Source organism: Syngnathus acus, chromosome 23, assembly GCF_901709675.1.
Source record: "Syngnathus acus chromosome 23, fSynAcu1.2, whole genome shotgun sequence".
Lineage (NCBI taxonomy): Eukaryota > Metazoa > Chordata > Actinopteri > Syngnathiformes > Syngnathidae > Syngnathus > Syngnathus acus.
In genome coordinates, this window is record NC_051107.1 from 6,548,254 (window position 1) to 6,568,916 (window position 20,663).

General features: G+C 48.9%; 2 protein-coding genes across 21 annotated transcripts in view; one reads left to right on the plus strand and one right to left on the minus strand.

The window, feature by feature from the left end:
* Nucleotides 1–20,663, minus strand: part of LOC119116923 (protein NLRC5-like) — a 138,789-nt gene that overhangs the window by 14,867 nt on the left and 103,259 nt on the right. For 2 of the 17 annotated variants that reach the window (XM_037242699.1, XM_037242700.1), the window contains exons 24-30: nucleotides 12,278–12,448; nucleotides 12,009–12,179; nucleotides 11,740–11,910; nucleotides 11,471–11,641; nucleotides 5,713–5,883; nucleotides 5,444–5,614; nucleotides 5,175–5,345 (exon numbers count right to left, since the gene is read on the minus strand). In XM_037242699.1, coding sequence (XP_037098594.1) covers nucleotides 5,175–5,345; nucleotides 5,444–5,614; nucleotides 5,713–5,883; nucleotides 11,471–11,641; nucleotides 11,740–11,910; nucleotides 12,009–12,179; nucleotides 12,278–12,448 — 1,197 coding nt within the window. Of the gene's footprint in view, nucleotides 1–4,331; nucleotides 4,493–4,809; nucleotides 4,899–5,174; nucleotides 5,346–5,443; nucleotides 5,615–5,712; nucleotides 5,884–7,966; nucleotides 8,206–8,795; nucleotides 8,802–9,451; nucleotides 9,587–9,842; nucleotides 9,916–9,961; nucleotides 10,169–10,411; nucleotides 10,556–10,925; nucleotides 11,104–11,201; nucleotides 11,373–11,470; nucleotides 11,642–11,739; nucleotides 11,911–12,008; nucleotides 12,180–12,277; nucleotides 12,449–20,663 lie in introns of those variants that run through there. The other 15 variants (XM_037242707.1, XM_037242706.1, XM_037242709.1 and 12 more) reach the window with 15 other exon arrangements.
* Nucleotides 255–20,632, plus strand: LOC119116962 (apoptosis facilitator Bcl-2-like protein 14). Of its 4 annotated transcripts, none has more exons than XM_037242827.1 (7): nucleotides 255–346; nucleotides 19,011–19,385; nucleotides 19,474–19,599; nucleotides 19,687–19,760; nucleotides 19,830–19,991; nucleotides 20,053–20,166; nucleotides 20,239–20,632. In XM_037242827.1, exons 2-7 carry the CDS (start codon nucleotides 19,019–19,021, stop codon nucleotides 20,284–20,286), a joined length of 891 nt encoding a protein of 296 aa, XP_037098722.1. In that variant the 5' UTR covers nucleotides 255–346; nucleotides 19,011–19,018; the 3' UTR covers nucleotides 20,287–20,632. The 4 variants fall into 4 exon arrangements, with proteins under 4 accessions (XP_037098722.1, XP_037098724.1, XP_037098721.1 ...); XM_037242829.1 differs by having other exon boundaries at nucleotides 263–346; nucleotides 19,014–19,385; XM_037242826.1 differs by lacking the exon at nucleotides 255–346 and adding an exon at nucleotides 18,344–18,463.

Genomic DNA, 20,663 nt, shown 5'->3' on the forward strand with positions numbered 1-20,663 from the left:
CCGGCTCGCCCCGGCTTGGCTACGCCTCTGCATAATGAATTTGCCCGCATGAATCACGACAGGGAATTTCCAGGAAACGGTTTCAGTTGTTTTTTTTTCATTATTTAGTATCAATATAAATGGCATTTTTTCAATAAGAAAGTAAATATAGTTGAATGTGTGTTTTCTTGTTTGAAATGAGTTTATGTTGACGTTCAAGCGGTGGGTCGCGTACGTCATGACGTTTTCATGACGCAATACGTATTACACTTGCCTGAACGCGGAAGTGAGCGGCGGCGGCGGCAGAAAAAAGCGAGGCGACTTGCTTGGACTTGTTTGCCGGTTAAAAAAAAGCCTTCATTATTCTGTAAGTATTTCTTTAGCTTTCTTTAAGCAACATTTTCGTCGCACTGAAAATAACTGCTGACGTCTCGAGTTTATCGGTTGTAAGGTGTTCATCAAAGCTGTTGGGGCAGCTCTCATGGTTTCTGCATCCGTGCCATAGAGCAACTTAAGAGGTACGAAGGAGGCCAGTAACCTGTACATCATTCCGTTGAACCTCAGGTTGTGGTACTTTTAGATCATGGAAGGTAAAAACCTGGTGAAATGATCAACCCACCATGAACAGTATTGACAAAGGCCTTTCTTTTCCAACTGGTGTGTTTAACAAACAAGCACTGATAACTGAAAATGAAGAACTTGATTTGAAAATATTTGACTTCACTGATCATAAGGGATATGACATAGAGAACAATATTGATCCTGTGAATAACTTCTTTATCGACGACACTCAAAGGAACTGTAAAGACTATACTGTAGAGCAATTTAACAAGAATGTAACAACAAATAGAGCAATGATACACTTTAATAGTAGGAGCTTGAAAGCAAACATCTCTAAGATCAAACAACGTTTAAAAGATATGAATAATCCGTTTACTGTAATTGCAATATCTGAAACCTGGTTAAAGGATGATCAGTCTGAAAAGATTGACATCGAGGGGTATGAGAGTTATACATTAAATAGGAAGGTAAAAAGATGTGGAGGAGTTGCTCTATTCAGAGATAAAAACTATAAGTGTAAGATAGTGAGACGTATGTCTCAAGCAATAGATAATATCATGGGATGTATTACTGTTGAGATAGGAATGGAATCATCTAAAAACATTCTGGTAAGCTGTGTATTATCAGGAATGTATGGAAGAAAAAGCAATACGAAAATGTATGTGTATGTCTGTGGCGATTATAATATAGATCTATTGAACCCACTTCCTGAACAGAATTGATTAACTTAATGTACAGTATGAGTCTCTACCCCGCAATAACCCGTCCGACTGGAATCCCGTCTCACAGTGCCACAATCATTGATACTATATTTACAAATGTAATTGAAAAGAAAGTAAAAACTGGATTGATAATAAATGATTCAAGCGGCCACCTGCCAGTGATTGCAGTGATCCAGAACTGTACAAAGACAAAAAAGGATGCTATAACTTTTTAAAATGTGTAGAATGAACTCTGGTAATTCGATTAACTCCTTCAAAAATGATCTTTTAAAAGGTATATGTATGTGGGTGATGTAAATGAAGCTTATAACACATTCATGGCCATTGTAGCCGAACTTTATGATAAAAACGGTCCTCTTGTAAAGAAAGCAGTGGAAAAACCATGGCTGACAAAGGGAATCTTAAATGCTTGCAAGAAGAAAAACCTATTATATAAAGATTTCTTAAAGATAAGAACAAAGGAATCTGAATTAAAATATAAGACCTACAAAAACAAATTGATTAAAATAATGAGAAACAGTCAAAGGAACTACTATAGCAAGATACTGGAGGAAAACAAGAGTAACATAATAATAACATGGAAAGTGTTAAATGAGATGATTCAAAACAGAACTGGAAAGCCAGGATATCCTTCTTACTTTGTAAACAGTAATAACATAACTATAAATGATCTTACTATGATTGCAGAGGAGTTTAATGATGACTATGTTGGGATTGGGCCTACTTTGGCAGAGGAAGTAGCAAAAAAAGGGAGTACAAGTGACCTAATTAAGGATGTACCCATAGCCGAAAGTATGGTTCTAAGGGGAACGAATGAGAAGGAAATAATAGAAATTGTTAGAGAATTCAAAGGTAAAAAGTCAACTGACTGTCATGGGATAGATACGTATGTCACTTGTTAAAAATATTATTGAATGTGTGGTGAAAGCCCTTACACATATCTGCAACCAATCTCTGACAAATGGTGTTTTTCCGAGTGAAATGAAAACTGCTAAAATTATTCCGATATATAAAGCTGGGGACAAACACATATTCTCAAATTACAGGCCAATACCTCTACTTCCACAATCCTCCAAAACATTTGAAAAAATATTTGATAAAAGGCTTGATGATTTGATTACAAAACAAAATATCCCGTGTGACCAACAGTACGGATTTCGGAAAAATAGGACCACCACACTAGCTTTGTTAGATTTCGTAGCTGAAATAACAACAGCTATTGAAAAGAAACGATATGTCGTAGGGGTTTTCTTGGATCTTAAGAAAGCTTTTGATACTGTAAATTATGAAATACTGTTAAGAAAACTTGAAAGATATGGGATACAAGGTATGTCACTCACTTAAACAGTTATTTATCAAACAGGAATCAATACGTATGTGCAACTTATGGACTGTAAATCAAAACTAAAGCAGGTAAAGTGTGGGGTTCCTCAGGGCTCAATATTAGGCCCCTTGTTATTCATTTTGTACGTCAATGAGATGTGCAAGGTCTCCAGGTTACTCAAGGCCGTAGGTTTTGCAGATGACACAAACCTGCTTTGCAGTGGGGATGACCTGGATCAACTACTGGATACTGTGGGTATTGAAATGGAAAAATTACAGTTGAGAGTTGGTTTGACACAAATAAACTTACACTCAATTTAAGTCAAACAAAGTATATATTATATTTGGAAACCGTCCGACTAACACAGACAAAATTCTTACAATCAATAATATAGAAATAGAAAGAGTAAATGAAGTAAAATTTCTTGGAGTGCTTATAGATAATAAATTAAGTTGGAAACCACATACAATGTATATGAAATCAAAAATTTCAAAGTCACTAGAAGTATTATATAAAGTAAAAGACCTTATAAATCAGTCATCATTATATTCCTTGTACTGCTCCTTCATACTCCCATACATTATGTACTGTGTGGAGGTGTGGGGCAATACATACAAAACAAACACAGATCCAATCTTCATTCTTCAAAAAAAAAAGCAATACGACTTGTAAATAATGCTGATTATAGAGAACCATCTAACCCTCTCTTTATTAAACTGAACTCACTGAAATACAACGACCTAGTCGACTTTAAAACCATCCAGCTCATGTACAAAATAAAAAATAATCAATTGCCAAACAGTATCCAGAGGTTGTTTGAGTGGAGGCAAAGTACCTATTATTTAAGAGGAACACTTGTGATTAAAAGAGATTTGGTGAGAACAAACTTAAAGTTGCATTGTATAACAGTTAAAGGTGTGGAATTATGGAACACCAGCAGTGAAGAACTAAAGAACTGTAGTACCTTACCTAAGTTTAAAAAAATGTAGAAGGACAAAATATTGACGGGATACCGTAACATGCTGTGAAGTTGTTTAAGTTGCTTTTGTATTTATCTAAAAAAAAAAAAAAAAAAAAAAAAATATATATATATATATATATATATATATATATATATATATATATGTATGTATGTATTTTATTTTTTTCTTTAATAGATTTGACTATGGTCAAATTTTTGACAGAATCAAACAGAAATATGTAGTTACATGGGGGAGTCAGATAAGCTTCGGCTTCCTTCTACTCCCTTTTGAACAAATATGATTTTACGATAAAGGGAAAATTATAATGCAATATCTTTTTTTATTGTCTTTTAATGTTCTATTGTACTATGGAGTTATCATTTTTCTGTATTTTTACTTTTTTTCTTGTATTTCATTAATGTTCGAAATAAACAACAACAAAAAAAAATAATAATAATTCCGACGGCCGAATCAGAACATCCGGAAAGCCCATAGTGGCGGCTCCTCTTTAATTCCACGTGCGTGTGTGCGCTTTAAAACATAAATCTTCTTCTTCAATCCCGTGACGCTTCCTTTCTCCTCATCACGGCTGTCAATAATGGCTCGTTAATAAAACATCAGGGCTGGATTGGAGCGGCGCAAACAAGCGGCGCCCGCCGTTCGCCGCCTCCAATCAAGCGCTCGACACGTGGGCGGAAGGAGGGAGGGAGGGAGGACTGTCGCGTGAGCCAGCGATCCCATCATCTTGACGTTGTGGGATGCAACACCACGTGCACGCAATTCTGCTTTTACTCACCGCGTAGCGTGCTTTTGTTTCTTCTTTTCACATTCCACGCACTTTCTGCACATTCTCGGTTAATAATACTTCCATACATATCTTTTTATTATTCGGCAAGACATTTCCCTCTGTCCAGAAGATTCTTCAATCATCCGAAAGATCAAACCTAGACAAAAGTTAAGATAGATACAATCAAGCGTTTGCAGCTAAAGTCACACCAGAAAGAAACATTTGAAGCATCTCATTCTAGCTAGTACACACCAAATCAATAACGACGACAGAAGTAGAAATTTTTAGACGAGATGTGATGGACTGACTATGTGGTCATGAGAAATGTTTTGACAATAACTTGATGATCGGATATATTCGTATTTGTTGTGCACTTTGAAATAACAAATGTTGCCTTAATGAAGAGTAAGTGGTCAATGCATGCCAAGAATGCCGCTTTAGTCCATGAGCTGTGAGCACATCTGTTTTTGTAGCTAGGCGGGAACCCATTTTCTTCAACGCACAAGTGTCGCCGGTCCATTCAGACGAGCGAGCGAGCGAGCGCCCTGGAAGATGTTTGGAACCTACCACGTGATCTTCACACTGCAGCGAGGATCCTTTTGGACCTCTGCCAAGACCCGCCTTCCTTCGTTTTCGATGTCATTGCCCCACAGGTTCAGCGCTTGGAGGTGGGAGGGGTTGGACCGGAGAGCCTTGGCCAGCGCCTCGCAGCTTTTCTTCTTCAGGTTGCAGTACCGGAGCCTGAGAAGACAAGAGGGCGGCCGGCTGACACAAGCCCAAGGTTCTTGGGCCGGCTGGCCTTCTGCCGCTCGCTGGACGGGGGTGGAGGAGAGCCTTACCCGAGGACTTGCAAGATGCACTGCGGCTTTGCCAGTCCGGCGGCGAGCGCCTCCAGCCCGTCGTCACGCAAGTCGTTGTCGCCGAGATCCAGCTCCCTCAGGCTGCAGGGCGAGCTTAGAACGGAGGCCAGCGCTTCGCAGCTTTTCTTGCTCAAATTGCACCACTGGAGCCTGAGAAGACAAGAGGGTGGCCGGCTGACACAAGCCCAAGGTTCTTGGGCCGGCTGGCCTTCTGCCGCTCGCTGGACGGGGGTGGAGGAGAGCCTTACCTGAGAACTTGCAAGGTGCACTGCGGCTTTGCCAGTCCGGCGACGAGTGCCTCCAGCCCGTCGTCGTACAAGTCGTTGCAGCTGAGATCCAGCTCCCTCAGGCTGCAGGGCGAGCTAAGAACGGAGGCCAGCGCTTCGCAGCTTTTCTTGCTCAAATTGCACCACTGGAGCCTGAGAAGACAAGAGGGTGGCCGGCTGACACAAGCCCAAGGCTCTTGGGCCGGCTGGCCTTCTGCCGCTTGCTCGACGGGGGTGGAGGAGAACCTTACGCGAGGACTTGCAAGGTGCACTGCGGCTTTGCCAGTCCGGCGGCGAGCGCCTCCAGCCCGTCGTCACACAAGTCGTTGTGGCCGAGATCCAGCTCTCTCAGGCTGCAGGGCGAGCTTAGAACGGAGGCCAGCGCCTCGCAGCTTTTCTCGCTCAGCTCGCAGTGCCGGAGCCTGAGAAGACAAGAGGGCGGCCAGCTGACACATCTGGGCGGCCGGTTCAACGTGCTGGCTCGACGGCACTTACACTGATTTTCGAGAAGCCTTGACCACCGGCAGCAGCATCAGGAGCCCCTTCTCGGACCGAGCGTATTTCCCAAGTTCAAAGCGGCTCATGGCTTCGTCGGAAGCCCGCAAGAAGAAGACCAGGGCCGACCACATGGCCGGAGGTACGTTCTCACCGTAGAACCGCAGTTCGTCTAGGTATTGCTGGATCTGCTTCAGCAGGGACTCGTCCTTCAGCTCTTTCAGGCAGTAGAACAAGTTGATGTTCTCCTCAGGAGAGTTCTTATCTATCTGTTGCTCGATCAAGCGGACTGTTTCTGCGTTGCTGTGGCTGAAGTTCTTGGGAGCCTTCAGCAGCTCGCCCATGAGCTCCTGGTTGCACTGCAAAGAAAGGCCCACCAAGAACCGGAGGAACAAGTCCAGGTTTCCCTCACTTTCTGAGGCTTTGCGGATGGCCGCCTCGTGGACCCGGACGAGCGACGTCTGCTCGCAATGAAACGGGAGCTCTCCCAGTACGTTCTTGTTGTCCTGGATCAGGCTCATCATCACGTAGAGAGCGGCCAGATATTCCTGGATGCTCAGGTGGATGAACTGAAACATCTTGCCGCGTTGGTATTTCTTGAGCGGGGGTACCTCCTCGAAGACCTCGGTGAAGACTCCCGAGTGTTTTGCGACCTGCGGGTCATCCAAGCCGCTTTCTCGCAAGTCGCTCTCGTAGAAGATCTGTTGCTTTTTCATGAGATGCCGAAAAGCCATCTTGGCCAGCGCTTTGACGTACTCCGTTCTCTTCTGGCCGCCTCGCTCCTCGGACCTGCCCAGGTGATAGAGTAGGAACTCTGTGTACATCTCGGTCAGGGTTTCGGGCAGCTTCTTTCCGTGCTGCCGATAATCTCGGAGAACGGTGGCGGTGAGCCAGCAGAAGATGGGCATGTGGCACATGATGAAAATGCTGCGGGACTTTTGGATGTGCTTGATGACGTCCTCCTCGTCATTGGGGAACCTCTTCCTGAAGTAGTCCAGCCTCTGGGAGTCGCTGAAGCCTTTCACTTCGGTTCTGCCGTCCACCAGGCGCGGCGGGATGTCGCGGGCCGCCTGGGGCCGCGTGGTGATCCAAAGCCGGGCGCAGGGAAGCAGGTTCCCCTTGAGGAGATGCGTCAGGAGGACCTCCATGGGGTACGCTCGGGTCACATCCAGGCGCTCTTTGCGCTCGTCGCTCAGGTCCAGTTTGAGGCGGCACTCGTCCAAGCCGTCCAGTACAAACAAAATCTTGACGCTGCTGCTTTGGTAGGTGCGCTTGCCCAAATCTTGCAGCCTGCCCAGGATGTCCTTCAGCATCTCGATGGCCGCCTTGCTGTCGCAGATGAAGTGCTGGATGAGCTCTGCCAGCGAAAAGCGTTTCTCCTCCTCCAAGTTCAACTCGCGGAAGGGCAAGGGAAAGATGAAGTCCACGTCTGTGTTGGTTGTCCCGTTGGCCCAGTCCAGGACAAACTTGCGCACCAGGAAGGTCTTCCCGATGCCCGCGAAGCCCACGGTGACCATGGTGCGAAGGGGCTTCTCGCTTTTGAAGATGTCGCACGGCTCGATGGACTCCTCGTCTTGGCCGCGCATCTCCATCTGAAGGACCTCGTGCTGCTTGTCGGGAAGACCGGCGACGCCGCGGCTAATGTGGAGCTTGGTGTAGACGCTCTCCAGAGCCTCCTGCTGGGTGGGCTCCGTGTTGCCCTCGGGAGCCTTGCAGTACATGGCCCGCAGGTTCTCTTGCAGCTCCCGCTTGAATTCGCCCATCTGGACTTCTAAGGAGATCCTATCTGAGGGCGCACGGGTGACACCTGAGGGAGGGAGAGGAAGGAGATCCCGAGTCGCAAACGCGTCTTTAGGCCTGGCCGCAAGCGTGCTGCGCCCATGCCGCCACTTCCACTCAAGGAGGCAAGTGAAGGGGGCAAGAGGGGTAGGGCAGCATCGGAGAGCTGCTTTGTGGAAAGCCCCCCCCCCACCAGAAGCCACGCTCACCTTACCTTTCATTTGCAGCTTCTGGGCCAGTTCATAGTTGTTGATCTTCTCCAGAATCTTGCTGGTCTCCGCCACAGCGTTCTTGCTGTACGTGTTCACCAGCTCTTTGGCTATGTCAGTCCGGTCTGCGTCTTCTTCTTTTCTCTTAGGCAGATGCATATAAAACTTGAACTTCTTGAAGTCGTCATCCCCCAGGTCTTCCAGCGTTTCAAACAGCAGCTCCTTGCTCTCGGCATCCTGAGCCATCTTTCCCCCGTGAAACTGAAAGCAAAAGGCGAACCTTGATTTTCTTGCACAACATCATTCCACACCCAAAGCGCAGAAGGTGGCCTGATTTCCACCCTTGTTAGGACTTGCTTCCTGGTTCTCGAGGCTGCTCGACACTCACTTTGCTACTGGCTTCGCTTCCTTGTCGTTACGTTCCCTAACGAAGTAGCTGACCCCCCCCCCCCCCCCCTCCCCCAAACTTCAATCAAAGAAAACCACTGACAATATATGGAGAAAGCGTCCGACCATCCGGCCGGCTCACTAAATATCCTTTTTAAAAGCAAAACTATGCGTCTATACGGGTCAAACAACAGAAAGCAAACTCGCTTCTCGGTCTCCTTCGCCTCGTCTGGTCTCACCGTGTGAGCGAGCGAGCGAGCGAGCGCCTTCCCAACGTAATTGTCGCCGTAGCATCCAAAGGTGTCAGACCAACGCCCTGCCCTGTCTGTACAAGCCCGCCCACTTCATACATAGACAGACATCATCATCGGTTTAAAGTCCGCTTTCCAGGCACCGCTGGGTTGGACTGGATTCTCAAAATGGCTTTCTTCCACCGGGGACGGTCCATGGCCATCTCGTGGTTGAGAGTCCTATACTGAGAAAATATTTGGAGCAAAACTTTTTACAGCCGGATGCCCTTCCTGACACCAACCCAAGGGGAAATTGATTTTCTGTAGGGGTTGACTCCCTTAGCCCATTCCTCTCCCGAGGAGCCCACTGTGCAGTGGTACTATTTAACCCATAGTTGGGGGCTAACCCTAACCCACACACCGGTGGGACTGCGTGCCACACGTCTAGGGGCCAAACCTCCTCCGAGTCCCTTGTAGTTTAGCCTGGGTCCGTGTTGTTCCCAGTTACCATGTGTCGCCGCATGGAGGCACTACATAGGGCTTGCTGTTAGAGAGGCTATGTACTGGCAGGGAGAGACTTAGGCACTCGGCTCTCCCGTTCCCATACTGCTAGCCAGCGGTGAGGGTTGACAGTGAGAAGTGACATGCACTGGGCACTCCACCAACACACTAGACCAGGGGTGGGCAAACCTTTTGACTTGCGGGCCGAATTGGGTTCTAAATTTTGACCGGGGGGCCGAACCAGGAGCAGATGGATGTAGTGTTTGTGTGAAGTAATAGAAATGACATGTAAAGGTCATTGCATAAAAGGTTTTTACTTCTAGTAGATGCCCAGTCAGCATACAATCCTTGCATTTCTCCCGTTGTCACCCACGAATTACTATTTTTTATCCCAGGATTCGCGTGTGTGTGATCACGTTCCAGGGTGTGTAAACAGACTCCTCTTTGTCGTCCGGCTTGACAGTTGGTGACAGGCGGCCCGCTGAAACCGAAGCCGGTTGCCACATAAGTCCGTGGGTCATTTGTTGAAAAAAAAAAAAGAAAACCTCATTCATTCATTTCTAATTCCGAAAGCCGCGTCAGAACATCCGGAAAGCCCGTAGTGGCGGCTCCTCCTTAATTCCTTTGCACGTGCGTGTGTGCGCTTTAAAACAAAAATCTTCTTTTGTGCTCCCCCCGATGCAGGAAAGCCATCTGCCGGTCGGGCCTGCAACACCTGGGGCCGCTGCAGATAGCTCCGCCTCCCGCCTCCCACGGCCCCGGCAAGGAGCTTCGCACCCGCATGGACTGGACGGTAGGCACCTCAAAGTACTTCTTCCCGATTTGACGCTGGCTCCACGTGGAGGAACCGCCGGAGACTCAAAGTGCGGCACCATGTGAGTCAAAGCGCTTTGGCTATGTTTCTTTTTTTGTGACTCATCTCCCGTTGAAGTTAAAAGCGCCACTCCGTTATCATCTGCACTCGAGCCACAAATGGCCACTGGAAGGCCGCTGGAGCGCTCTCGTGTTCTTTTGTCGCTTCGGCCGGTCCAAGAGAAGCGGGATTTTTTTTTTTCTTGCCGGTGTAACAATCCCGTGACGCTTCCTTTCTCCTCATCACGGCTGGCCTAAATTTAGCACGCTGCACGCACACCGGGCGATGTCAATAATGGCTCGTTAATAAAACATCAGGGCTGGATTGAAGCGGCGCAAACAAGCGGCGCCCGCCGTTCGCCGCCTCCAATCAAGCGCTCGACACGTGGGCGGAGGGAGGGAGGGAGGAAGGACTGTTGCGTGAGCCAGCGATCCCATCATCCTGACGTTGTGGGATGCAACACCACGTGCGCGCAATTCTGCTTTTACTCACCGCGTAGCGTGCTTTTGTTTCTTCTTTTCACATTCCACGCACTTTCTGCACATTCTCGGTTAATAATACTTCCATACATATCTTTTTATTATTAGGCAAGACATTTCCCTCTGTCCAGAAGATTCTTCAATCATGTGAAAGATCAAACCTAGACAAAACTTAAGATAGATACAATCAAGCGTTTGGCATTCTTGGCATGCATTGACCACTTACTTCATTCATGAAGGCAACATTTGTTATTTCAAAGTGCACAACAAATACAAATATATCAACTTATTCTCAAAACATTTCTCATGACCACATAGTCCATCACATCTCGTCTAAAAATGTCTACTTCTGTGGTCGTTATTGATTTGGTGTGTACTAGCTAGAATGAGATGCTTCAAATGTTTCTTTCTGGTGTGACTTTAGCTGCTTTAGTCCATGAGCTGTGAGCACATCTGTTTTTGGAGCTACCCATTTTCCTGTCGCCGGTCCATTCAGACGAGCGAGCGAGCGCCATGGAAGATGTTTGGAACCTACCACTCGAGCTTCACACTGCAGCGAGGATCCTTTTGGACCTCTGCCAAGACCCGCCTTCCTTCCGCTCCGATGTCATTGCCCCACAGGTTCAGCTCTTGGAGGTGGGAGGGGTTGGACCGGAGAGCCTTGGCCAGCGCCTCGCAGCTTTTCTTGCTCAGGTTGCAGCGAATGAGCCTGAGAAGACAAGAGGGCGGCCGGCTGACACAAGCCCAAGGTTCTTGGGCCGGCTGGCCTTCTGCCGCTCGCTCGACGGGGGTGGAGGAGAGCCTTACCCGAGGACTTGCAAGGTGCACTGCGGCTTTGCCAGTCCGGCGGCGAGCGCCTCCAGCCCCTCGTCACACAAGTCGTTGCGGCTGAGATCCAGCTCCCTCAGTCTGCAGGGTGAGCTTAGAACGGAGGCCAGCGCCTCGCAGCTTTTCTTGCTCAGCTGGCAGTCCCTGAGCCTGAGAAGACAAGAGGGCGGCCGGCTGACACAAGCCCAAGGTTCTTGGGCCGGCTGGCCTTCTGCCGCTCGCTCGACGGGGGTGGAGGAGAGCCTTACCTGAGGACTTGCAAGGTGCACTGCGGCTTTGCCAGTCCGGCGGCGAGCGCCTCCAGCCCGTCGTCACACAAGTCGTTGTAGCTGAGATCCAGCCTCCTCAGGCTGCAGGGCGAGCTTAGAACGGAGGCCAGCGCCTTGCAGCCTTTCTTGCTCAGCTTGCAGTTGATGAGCCTGAGAAGACAAGAGGGCGGCCGGCTGACACAAGCTTAAGGTTCTTGGGCCGGCTGGCCTTCTGCCGCTCGCTCGACGGGGGTGGAGGAGAGCCTTACCCGAGGACTTGCAAGGTGCACTGCGGCTTTGCCAGTCCGGCGACGAGTGCCTCCAGCCCGTCGTCGTACAAGTCGTTGCAGCTGAGATCCAGCTCCCTCAGGCTGCAGGGCGAGCTTAGAACGGAGGCCAGCGCCTCGCAGCTTTTCTTGCTCAGTTTGCACCCCTGGAGCCTGAGAAGACAAGAGGGCGGCCGGCTGACACAAGCCCAAGGTTCTTGGGCCGGCTGGCCTTCTGCCGCTCGCTCGACGGGGGTGGAGGAGAGCCTTACGCGAGGACTTGCAAGGTGCACTGCGGCTTTGCCAGTCCGGCGGCGAGCGCCTCCAGCCCGTCGTCACGCAAGTCGTTGGCGCTGAGATCCAGCTCCCTCAGGCTGCCGGGCGAGCTTAGAACGGAGGCCAGCGCCTCGCAGCTTTTCTTGCTCAGCCTGCACAACTGGAGCCTGAGAAGACAAGAGGGCGGCCGGCTGACACAAGCCCAAGGTTCTTGGGCCGGCTGGCCTTCTGCCGCTCGCTCGACGGGGGTGGAGGACAGCCTTACGCGAGGACTTGCAAGGTGCACTGCGGCTTTGCCAGTCCGGCGGCGAGCGCCTCCAGCCTGTTGTCACCCAAGTCGTTGTTGCTGAGATCCAGCCTCCTCAGGCTGCAGGGCGAGCTTAGAACGGAGGCCAGCGCCTCGCAGCTTTTCTTGCTCAGGTTGCAGCTCTTGAGCCTGAGAAGACAAGAGGGCGGCCGGCTGACGCGTGTGGGCGGCCGGTTCAACGTGCTGGCTCGACGGCACCTACACTGATTTTCGAGAAGCCTTGACCACCGGCAGCAGCATCAGGAGCCCCTTGTCGGACGCAGCGTATTTCCAGAGTTCGAAGCAGCTCATGGCTTCGTCGGAAGCCCGCAAGAAGAAGACCACGGCCGACCACATGGCCGGAGGTAGGTCCTCCATGGAAACTTTCCCCCTTGTTCGGTATTGTTGGATCCGCAATTCTTTTAGGTACTTTTGGATCTGCTCCAGCAGGGACTCGTCCTTCAGCTCTTTCAGGCAGTAGAACAAGTTGATGTTCTCCTCAGGAGAGTTCTTATCCATCTGTTGCTCGATCAAGCGGACTGTTTCTGCGTTGCTGTGGCTGAAGTTCTCGGGAGCCTTCAGCAGCTCGCCCATGAGCTCCTGGTTGCACTGCAAGGAAAGGCCCACCAAGAAGCGGAGGAACAAGTCCAGGTTTCCCTCACTTTCTGAGGCTTTGCGGATGGCCGCCTGGTGGACCCGGACGAGCGGCGTCTGCTCGCAATGCAACGGGAGCTCTCCCAGCACGTTCCTGTTGTCCTGGAACAGGCTCATCATCACGTAGAGAGCGGCCAGATATTCCTGGATGCTCAGGTGGATGAACTGAAACATCTTGCCGCGTTGGTATTTCTTGAGCGGGGGTACCTCCTCGAAGACCTCGGTGAAGACTCCCGAGTGTTTTGCGACCTGCGGGGCATCCAAGCCGCTTTCCCGCAAGTCGCTCTCGTAGAAGATCTGTTGCTTTTTTATGAGACCCTGAAAAGCCATCTTGGCCAGCGCTTTGACGTACTCCGTGCTCTTCTGGCCGCCTCGCTCCTCGGACCTGCCCAGGTGATAGAGTAGGAACTCTGTGTACATCTCGGTCAGGGTTTCGGGCAGCTTCTTTCCGTGCTGCCGATGATCTCGGAGAACGGTGGCGGTGAGCCAGCAGAAGATGGGCATGTGGCACATGATGAAAATGCTGCGGGACTTTTGGATGTGCTTGATGACGTCCTTCTCGTCATTGGGGAACCTCTTCCTGAAGTAGTCCAGCCTCTGGGAGCCGCTGAAGCCTTTCACCTCGGTTCTGCCGTCCACCAGGCGCGGCGGGATGTCGCGGGCCGCCTGGGGCCGCGTGGTGATCCAAAGCCGGGCGCAGGGAAGCAGGTTCCCCTTGATGAGATGCGCCAGGAGGACCTCCACGGGGTACGCTCGGGTCACATCCAGGCGCTCCTTGCGCTCGTCGCTCAGGTCCAGTTTGAGGCGGCACTCGTCCAAGCCGTCCAGTACAAACAAAATCTTGACGCTGCTGCTTTGGTAGGTGGGCTTGCCCAAATCTTGCAGCCTGACCAAGATGTGCTGCAGCATCTCGATGGCCGCCTTGCTTTTGCACATGAATTGCTGGATGAGCTCTGCCAGCGAAAAGCTTTCCTCCTTCTCCAAGTTCAACTCGCGGAAGGGCAAGGGAAAGATGAAGTCCACGTCTGTGTTGGTTGTCCCGTTGGCCCAGTCCAGGGCAAACTTGCGCACCAGGAAGGTCTTCCCGATGCCCGCGAAGCCCACGGTGACCATGGTGCGAAGGGGCTTCTCGCTTTTGAAGATGTCGCACGGCTCGATGGACTCCTCCTCCTCGTCTTGGCCGCGCATCTCCATCTGAAGGACCTCGTGCTGCTTGTCGGGGAGACCGGCGACGCCGCGGCTAATGTGGAGCTTGGTGTAGACGCTCTCCAGAGCCTCCTGCTGGCTGCGCTCTGTGTTGCCCTCGGGAGCCTTGCAGTACATGGCCCGCAGGTTCTCTTGCAGCTCCCGCTTGAATTCGCCCATCTGGACCTCTAAGGAGATGCTATCTGAGGGCGCACGGGTGACACCTGAAGGAGATCAAACGCGTCTTTAGGCCTGGCCGCAAGCGTGCTGCGCCCATGCCGCCACTTCCACTCAAGGAGGCAAGTGAAGGGGGCAAGAGGGGTAGGGCAGCATCGGAGAGCTGCTTTGTGGAAAGCCCCCCCCCCCCAGAAGCCACGCTCACCTTACCTTTGATTTGCAGCTTCTTGGCCAGTTCATAGTTTTCGATCTTCTCCAGAATCTTGATGGTCTCCGCCACAGCGTTCTTGCTGTACCTGTTCACCAGCTCTTCGGCGATGTAAATCCGGTCTGCGTTTTCTTTTTTGCTCTGAGGCAGATCCATATAAAACTTGAACTTCTTGAAGTCCTCCTGCCCCAGGTCTTCCAGCGTTTTCAACAGCAGCTCCTTGCTCTCGGCATCCAGAGCCATCTTTCCCCCGTGAAACTGAAAGCAAAAGGCGAATCTTGATTTTCTCGCACAATACCATTCCACACCCAAAGCGCAGAAGGTGGGACTTATTAGGACTTGCTTCCTGTGGCCCGATTTCCGCTCTTATGACTCCATTTTTCACATGTCCTGTGTTGTTAGTCACCTAAATGTTGAACAGAGGGTGTGATTTACCGAAGTCAAATTCCTTGTTTGGCACGCTCAAACATGGCGAATAAAAACTCTTGAATCTTCCTGGTTCTCGAGGCTGCTCGACACTAGTGATGTGCATTCCAGTTCTTTTAGGTGAACTGAAACCTTAGAATCAGTTCACTCAAAAGATTCGTTCAAACGAATCGTTCAATGCAGTTCGCTGGCGCTGCTGATTGGCTGATTTTCCTTCTTCGTTTTGTTTTACAGCGAGGTAGCACCAGCTTCAATGGGCATTACTGACATTTACTGGTTAGTTATATATGAAAGGAAAAAAAGAACGAATCACTTTAGGAAGTGATTCGTTCACTGAAAAGATACGTTCTTTTCGAACGCATCGTTTACTCACGAGCCAACACTACTCGACACTGACTTTGCTACTGGCTTCGCTTCCTTGTCGTTACGTTCCCTAACGAAGTAGCTGACCCCCCCCCCCCCCCCCGCCCAAACTTCAATCAAAGAAAACAACTGACAATATATGGAGAAAGCGTCCGACCATCCGGCCGGCTCACTAAATAACGCCACAAACGGTCGCTCCTTTTTAAAAGCAAAACTATGCGTCTATACGGGTCAAACAACAGAAAGCAAACTCACTTCTCGCTCTCCTTCGCGTCGTCTGATCTCACCGTGTGAGCGAGCGAGCGAGCGCCTTCCCAACATACCGTGTATTTCCATGCATAATGCGCCCCCGTGCATAATACGCACCCTACCTAAAAATGGCATGTCGATGCTGGAAAAAAGCCTGTACCCATGTATAATACGCACCCAAATTTGGACTCTTACCTAAGTCCGTAACCGTAAAATTATTTCAGAAAAAAGATCATCTTTGGGAACAACCGGATGTTATTCTTAGACTTAGACAAACTTTATTGTCGTTTTGTCAACACTGGGTGTGCACAAAACGAAATTTCGTTGCATACGGCTTTCAACAATGTAGTGGTATTGCGGCTGGTTAAAAAGTGACATTCTATATAAAAATATGAAATAAGATAAGTATAAAGTACAAAGTGCAGCAGTGATAAAGTATGTAAACAGTGCAGGAGACAAAAGCAGTATTTACAAGTGTGCAGAGGAATGCTACGTTTGAATGTTCAACAGTCTGACGACAGCAGGGAAAAAACTATTGCAGAACCTGGTGGACCTGCAGCGGATGCTGCGAAACCTCTTCCCAGAGGGCAGCAGGGAGAACAGTCCATGGTGGGGGTGTGATGGGTCACTGATAATATTACGGGCTCGGGACACGCAGCGCTGGGATGACAAGTCCTGAATGGAGGGAAGAGGAGCCCCGATGATCCTCTCTGCTGTCCTCACCACTCTCCTCAGGTTCTTCCAATCGGAGGCGCTGCAACCTCCACACCACACCGAGAGACAGCTTGTCAGAATGCTCTCTATGGTGCTTCGGTAGAACGTCCTCATGATGGGTGGGGGCAGGTGGGCTCTCCTCATCCTCCGCTGGAAGTACAAGCGCTTCTGTGCCCTCTTGACCAGTGTTGTGGTGTTCACAGTCTGCCGGTCAGTATCACTGCGCATGCGCTAGCAAACGCGATAGCGAAGAAATGTGTCGGAATTGTGTAGGGTACATTGTGACAGCAAACGAGCGTCTGATACGAGAGCATTTTTTTTTTTTTTCTTCCCTTGCACTTTTTTTATCTAATATTTTTTTTATCTCCACTGCATATTGTGCATTGTGTATTTTGTATATACTGTCCATATTTTTTAATTATATATACCTTCTACTTTTTTAAATCTTTTACCCCCTTCCCCGCATGCGTGTGTGTGTGTGTATATGTTAAGTGTACTGCTGCTAACATAGGAGTTTCCCCATTGAGGGAATAATAAAGGATTATCTTATCTTATCTTATTGTGTTCGTATGGAGCGTGTTTGAAGTGAACAGCAGAGACGAAAGGAACAAGGCAAAGTGTTGTGAAATAAAAGATTACCTGTAATACGCATTTAGGTAGAGAACTGAAGTCTCGCTCATTATATAGCTGACGTGTCTTGCGCATCCGTTCTGCGCATCTGTAATGGCGGCCTCCGTATGATATCCGGTTTGCGATGGAGATTAAAAAACAAAAGTCAAAAAAAGTCAAAGTCCCAATGATTGTCACACACACATCCGGGTGTGGTGAAATTTGTCCTCTGCATTGAACCCATCCCCGTGTGATTTGGATCCATCCCCTGGGGGAGAGAGAGGGGAGCAGTGAGCAGCAGCGGGAATCATTTGGTGATCTAACCCCCCCCCCAATTCCAACCCTTCATGCTGAGTGCCAAGCAGGGAGGCAATGGGTCCCATTTTTATAGTCTTTGGTATAGCCCGGCCGGCCAGGGTTTGAACCCACAACCTTCCAGTCTCAGGGCGGACACTCTACCACTAGGCCACTGAGCTGGGGTTTTTTTTTTTTTTTTTTTTGAAACAATATTTGACAATAACACACCAAGGATTGCACCTCCGCATCAAACAATGTGTCGTCAATTATGAATTTTACTGGCTAAGTGTGTTGGGCAGGATGGCTGAATGCGATGCGCGATTGACAACAAACAAGAAGAAAGGTGTGATTTCAAGTTTTATTTCGAGGGAGATTTTCTTCAAAAATTGTTGTATCCATGCATAATGCGCACCCCAGATTTTAGGACAATAAATGAGTTAAATTTTGCGCATTATGCATGGAAAAACACGGTATTCTCACTAGCGTTGGTTCTGCATGGCATTTTCTGACCTCACAATTGATTCTTTTCCAGTATTGGCATAAACTTTATTATTATTGTGAAGATGAATCTTATTGTTTCAACTATTAAATGATTGTTTGGAGTGTTTCATATCCGGGCTTATTTTTGTATCGCTGCTGAAGATGACTTGAAGTGCTTTATTTGGAAGATGATGCTGTTTCTCTGTTATTCTTTGTTGGAATGCATGTTTCCTCTTTTTCCATCGTCACAATCATCCATACTTATTTCTGCTTTCTGGTCCCGGGAATCTACAAATATGGGCAGTCTACTTCATTTTAAATAAAAGTTACACGCTGAAATTCTTGTATGAAGTGCATCTTCTGTCCATCACCCACGATCATGGTGCTGGTAGCTTGTGAGCAAAATGCTCGGGCGTATCAATGCGAGCTTATTTAATTTTAGTGGACAAAAGTATTTGCAGCGCTCATTTAGGAAGTGAAAGAACGATAATGAATTTGCCCGCATGAATCACGACAGGGAATTTCCAGGAAACTGTTTCAGGTTTTTTAAAAATTATTTAGTATCAATATAAATGGCATTTTTTCAATAAGAAAGTCAGTATAGTTGAATGTGTGCTTTCTTGTTTGAAATGAATTTACGTTGACGTTCAAGCGGTGGGGTCACGTACGTCATGACGTTTTCATGACGCAATACGTAGTACACTTGCCTGAACGCGGAAGTGAGCGGCGGCGGCGGCAGAAAAAAGCGAGGCGACTTGTTTGGACTTGTTGGCCGGTTAAAAAAAAAAAGCCTTCATTATTCTGTAAGTATTTCTTTAGCTTTCTTTAAGCAACATTTTCGTCGCACTGAAAATAACTGCTGACGTCTCGAGTTGATCCATTCGTCAAAAGTTTTTCAACCAGTTGCTGTGTGAATAAAGCCATTTTCTATTTGAAATGTTGCTCGTCTACTTTTATAATCTCATTTGTACTCCCATTTAAACGTCTTAATTACTTACATTATTTTGTCTCAAAGGCAAATGTTTTTTTTCCAATGTAGTAGTGTTATGTCTGTCAGGTTTCCCCCTTTAAATACAATCTTCAGTATATAACCGACCATTATAGATTCTCTCACAAAGCTATGAATTGTAGTTTGTCTACATGGTGTACATGGCAGCTTCGGTAACCCAAATGGGATTTGCTTGGTGCTTTCGGTGAAGTCACAAGACGCACTTTTGTGACCTCCAATGTAATGTTTAATCATCTCGCCAGCAGAGGGCGACAAAACTGTAAGATCAACTTGGTCATGAATGGAATATTCATCATCTTTTCATTCTGCTGTATAAACGCTAGTTTTGTGTTTCTTTGCAGCAGAGCTAATGGCAAACGGACGCGTTGAAATTCATGACCCTTTGGCCAACCTCAACGACCTCAGCCGGCCAGACGCAGACAACCTGCAAGACACGCTGGAGTTTCGGCTCCTGATGGCGTACACCAAGAGGAGACGGCGGCGGTGGGAGAAGAAGAGCCAGACGTCCGTCGAGGACGGGGCTCCGGACTCGACTCGCACGTGTTTGCTGCCGGCCGAGAGCCAAGAAGAAGCGCCGCCGCCAAAGACCAAGAAGAAAAAAAAGTGGAAGCGCCTGCCGAACATTTTGATGTGCATCAAGCCACAGCCGGAAAAATGTCACCATGAGGCCCAAGGCGAAAATGCAGTTGTGGAACGCTTCGGAGGTTTTCGAAGCGGTAAGGAAGCAACAATCCTTCCTCCTGTGACGATAAACAAGACAGACTGAAGAGTTGATCTTTGATTGTATTATGCATGAAACAAAAGTTTCTCCAGTGGAGTTGAACGAAGAGATGGACGAGGAGATGGACGAGGTAGCCAGCAGGCTGACGGAGATTGCCGACGAAATCCCTTTATCGCCGCCGGAATATGAGAGCGATGGGCCCGATGACGGTGAGTGCCATTGTGGGAGCCAGAACGTTAAGAGCCAACCTTCACCTTTCTAATTTGATGACATTGCGTCGGCACGCTTACCGCAAGACCCCGACGTGGAGAAGCTGATCGGTATCCTGCTGAGGGAGTGCGGAGACAATTATGACGAGGAGGTGACCAAGGTAAGCTCTCGGTCCGCCGTCACCTTCCCGCTCGGCTGCTTAGCGGCGGTCTGCTTTTCCGTCCCGTAGGGCTTGAAGGAGGCTCTAAGCTCCACGCAGCTTTTGTGGAGCAACGGCTTCTTTGACAAGTTGATGACGACGCTGCTGAAGAAGATGGGACTCTTCAACGCCGACCCCGAAGCGCCGGGACCGCAGACCTCGCCCAAGACCCAAATGGCGGTCACGTGCGAGGTAAGAACGTCGGCGGCGCCCTCTCGCTGACTTCTTCAAAAGGCGGCGTCGGTGCCCGCAGGTGACGAGTCGACTGTCGGCCGCGGACACGCTGCCGGTGGGCCGGCTGCTGGGCTACGGCGCCACCTACCTGCAGAATCACTTCTCCTCCTGGGCCAAGCAGCAAGGCGGTTACGTAAGTCCCGATCGGCTTTTTCCGCTCAATCCTTTTGAAGAGATGAAGCGACGTCGTCGTCGACTGTTGCAGGAGGCGGCGTTCGACGAGGACGACGACGAGGAAGACGACGTCCAGTGATAGCCGCCGCCGCCGTCTTTGCCCGGTCCACCTGATTCGGTGCAGTTGCTCGTACTTGATAGCCAAGGACTTTACTTGACTTGAATTATTTTCTAGTGATTCTTATCTCGTCTGCGTTGCACAACTGTCATCTAACATTTGCAAAATTGGGCTTCTGCTGACATTTCAGGAGGAACCGAAAATGCACAAACACTTGTGAATCTTTTGGGGCACACAGGTGATGAAATGAGAGGAGGAAAACCAAATTGTCAGCGTGGTGGTGACTGGACTAGGATAGATGATTGTATTTTCAACGAGTGTACACTGAGCTTTGAAAAACAGGAATAAAAATGAAAGTCAATTCAAAGTGTTTTCACGTTTTATTGAAGTCTTGACTG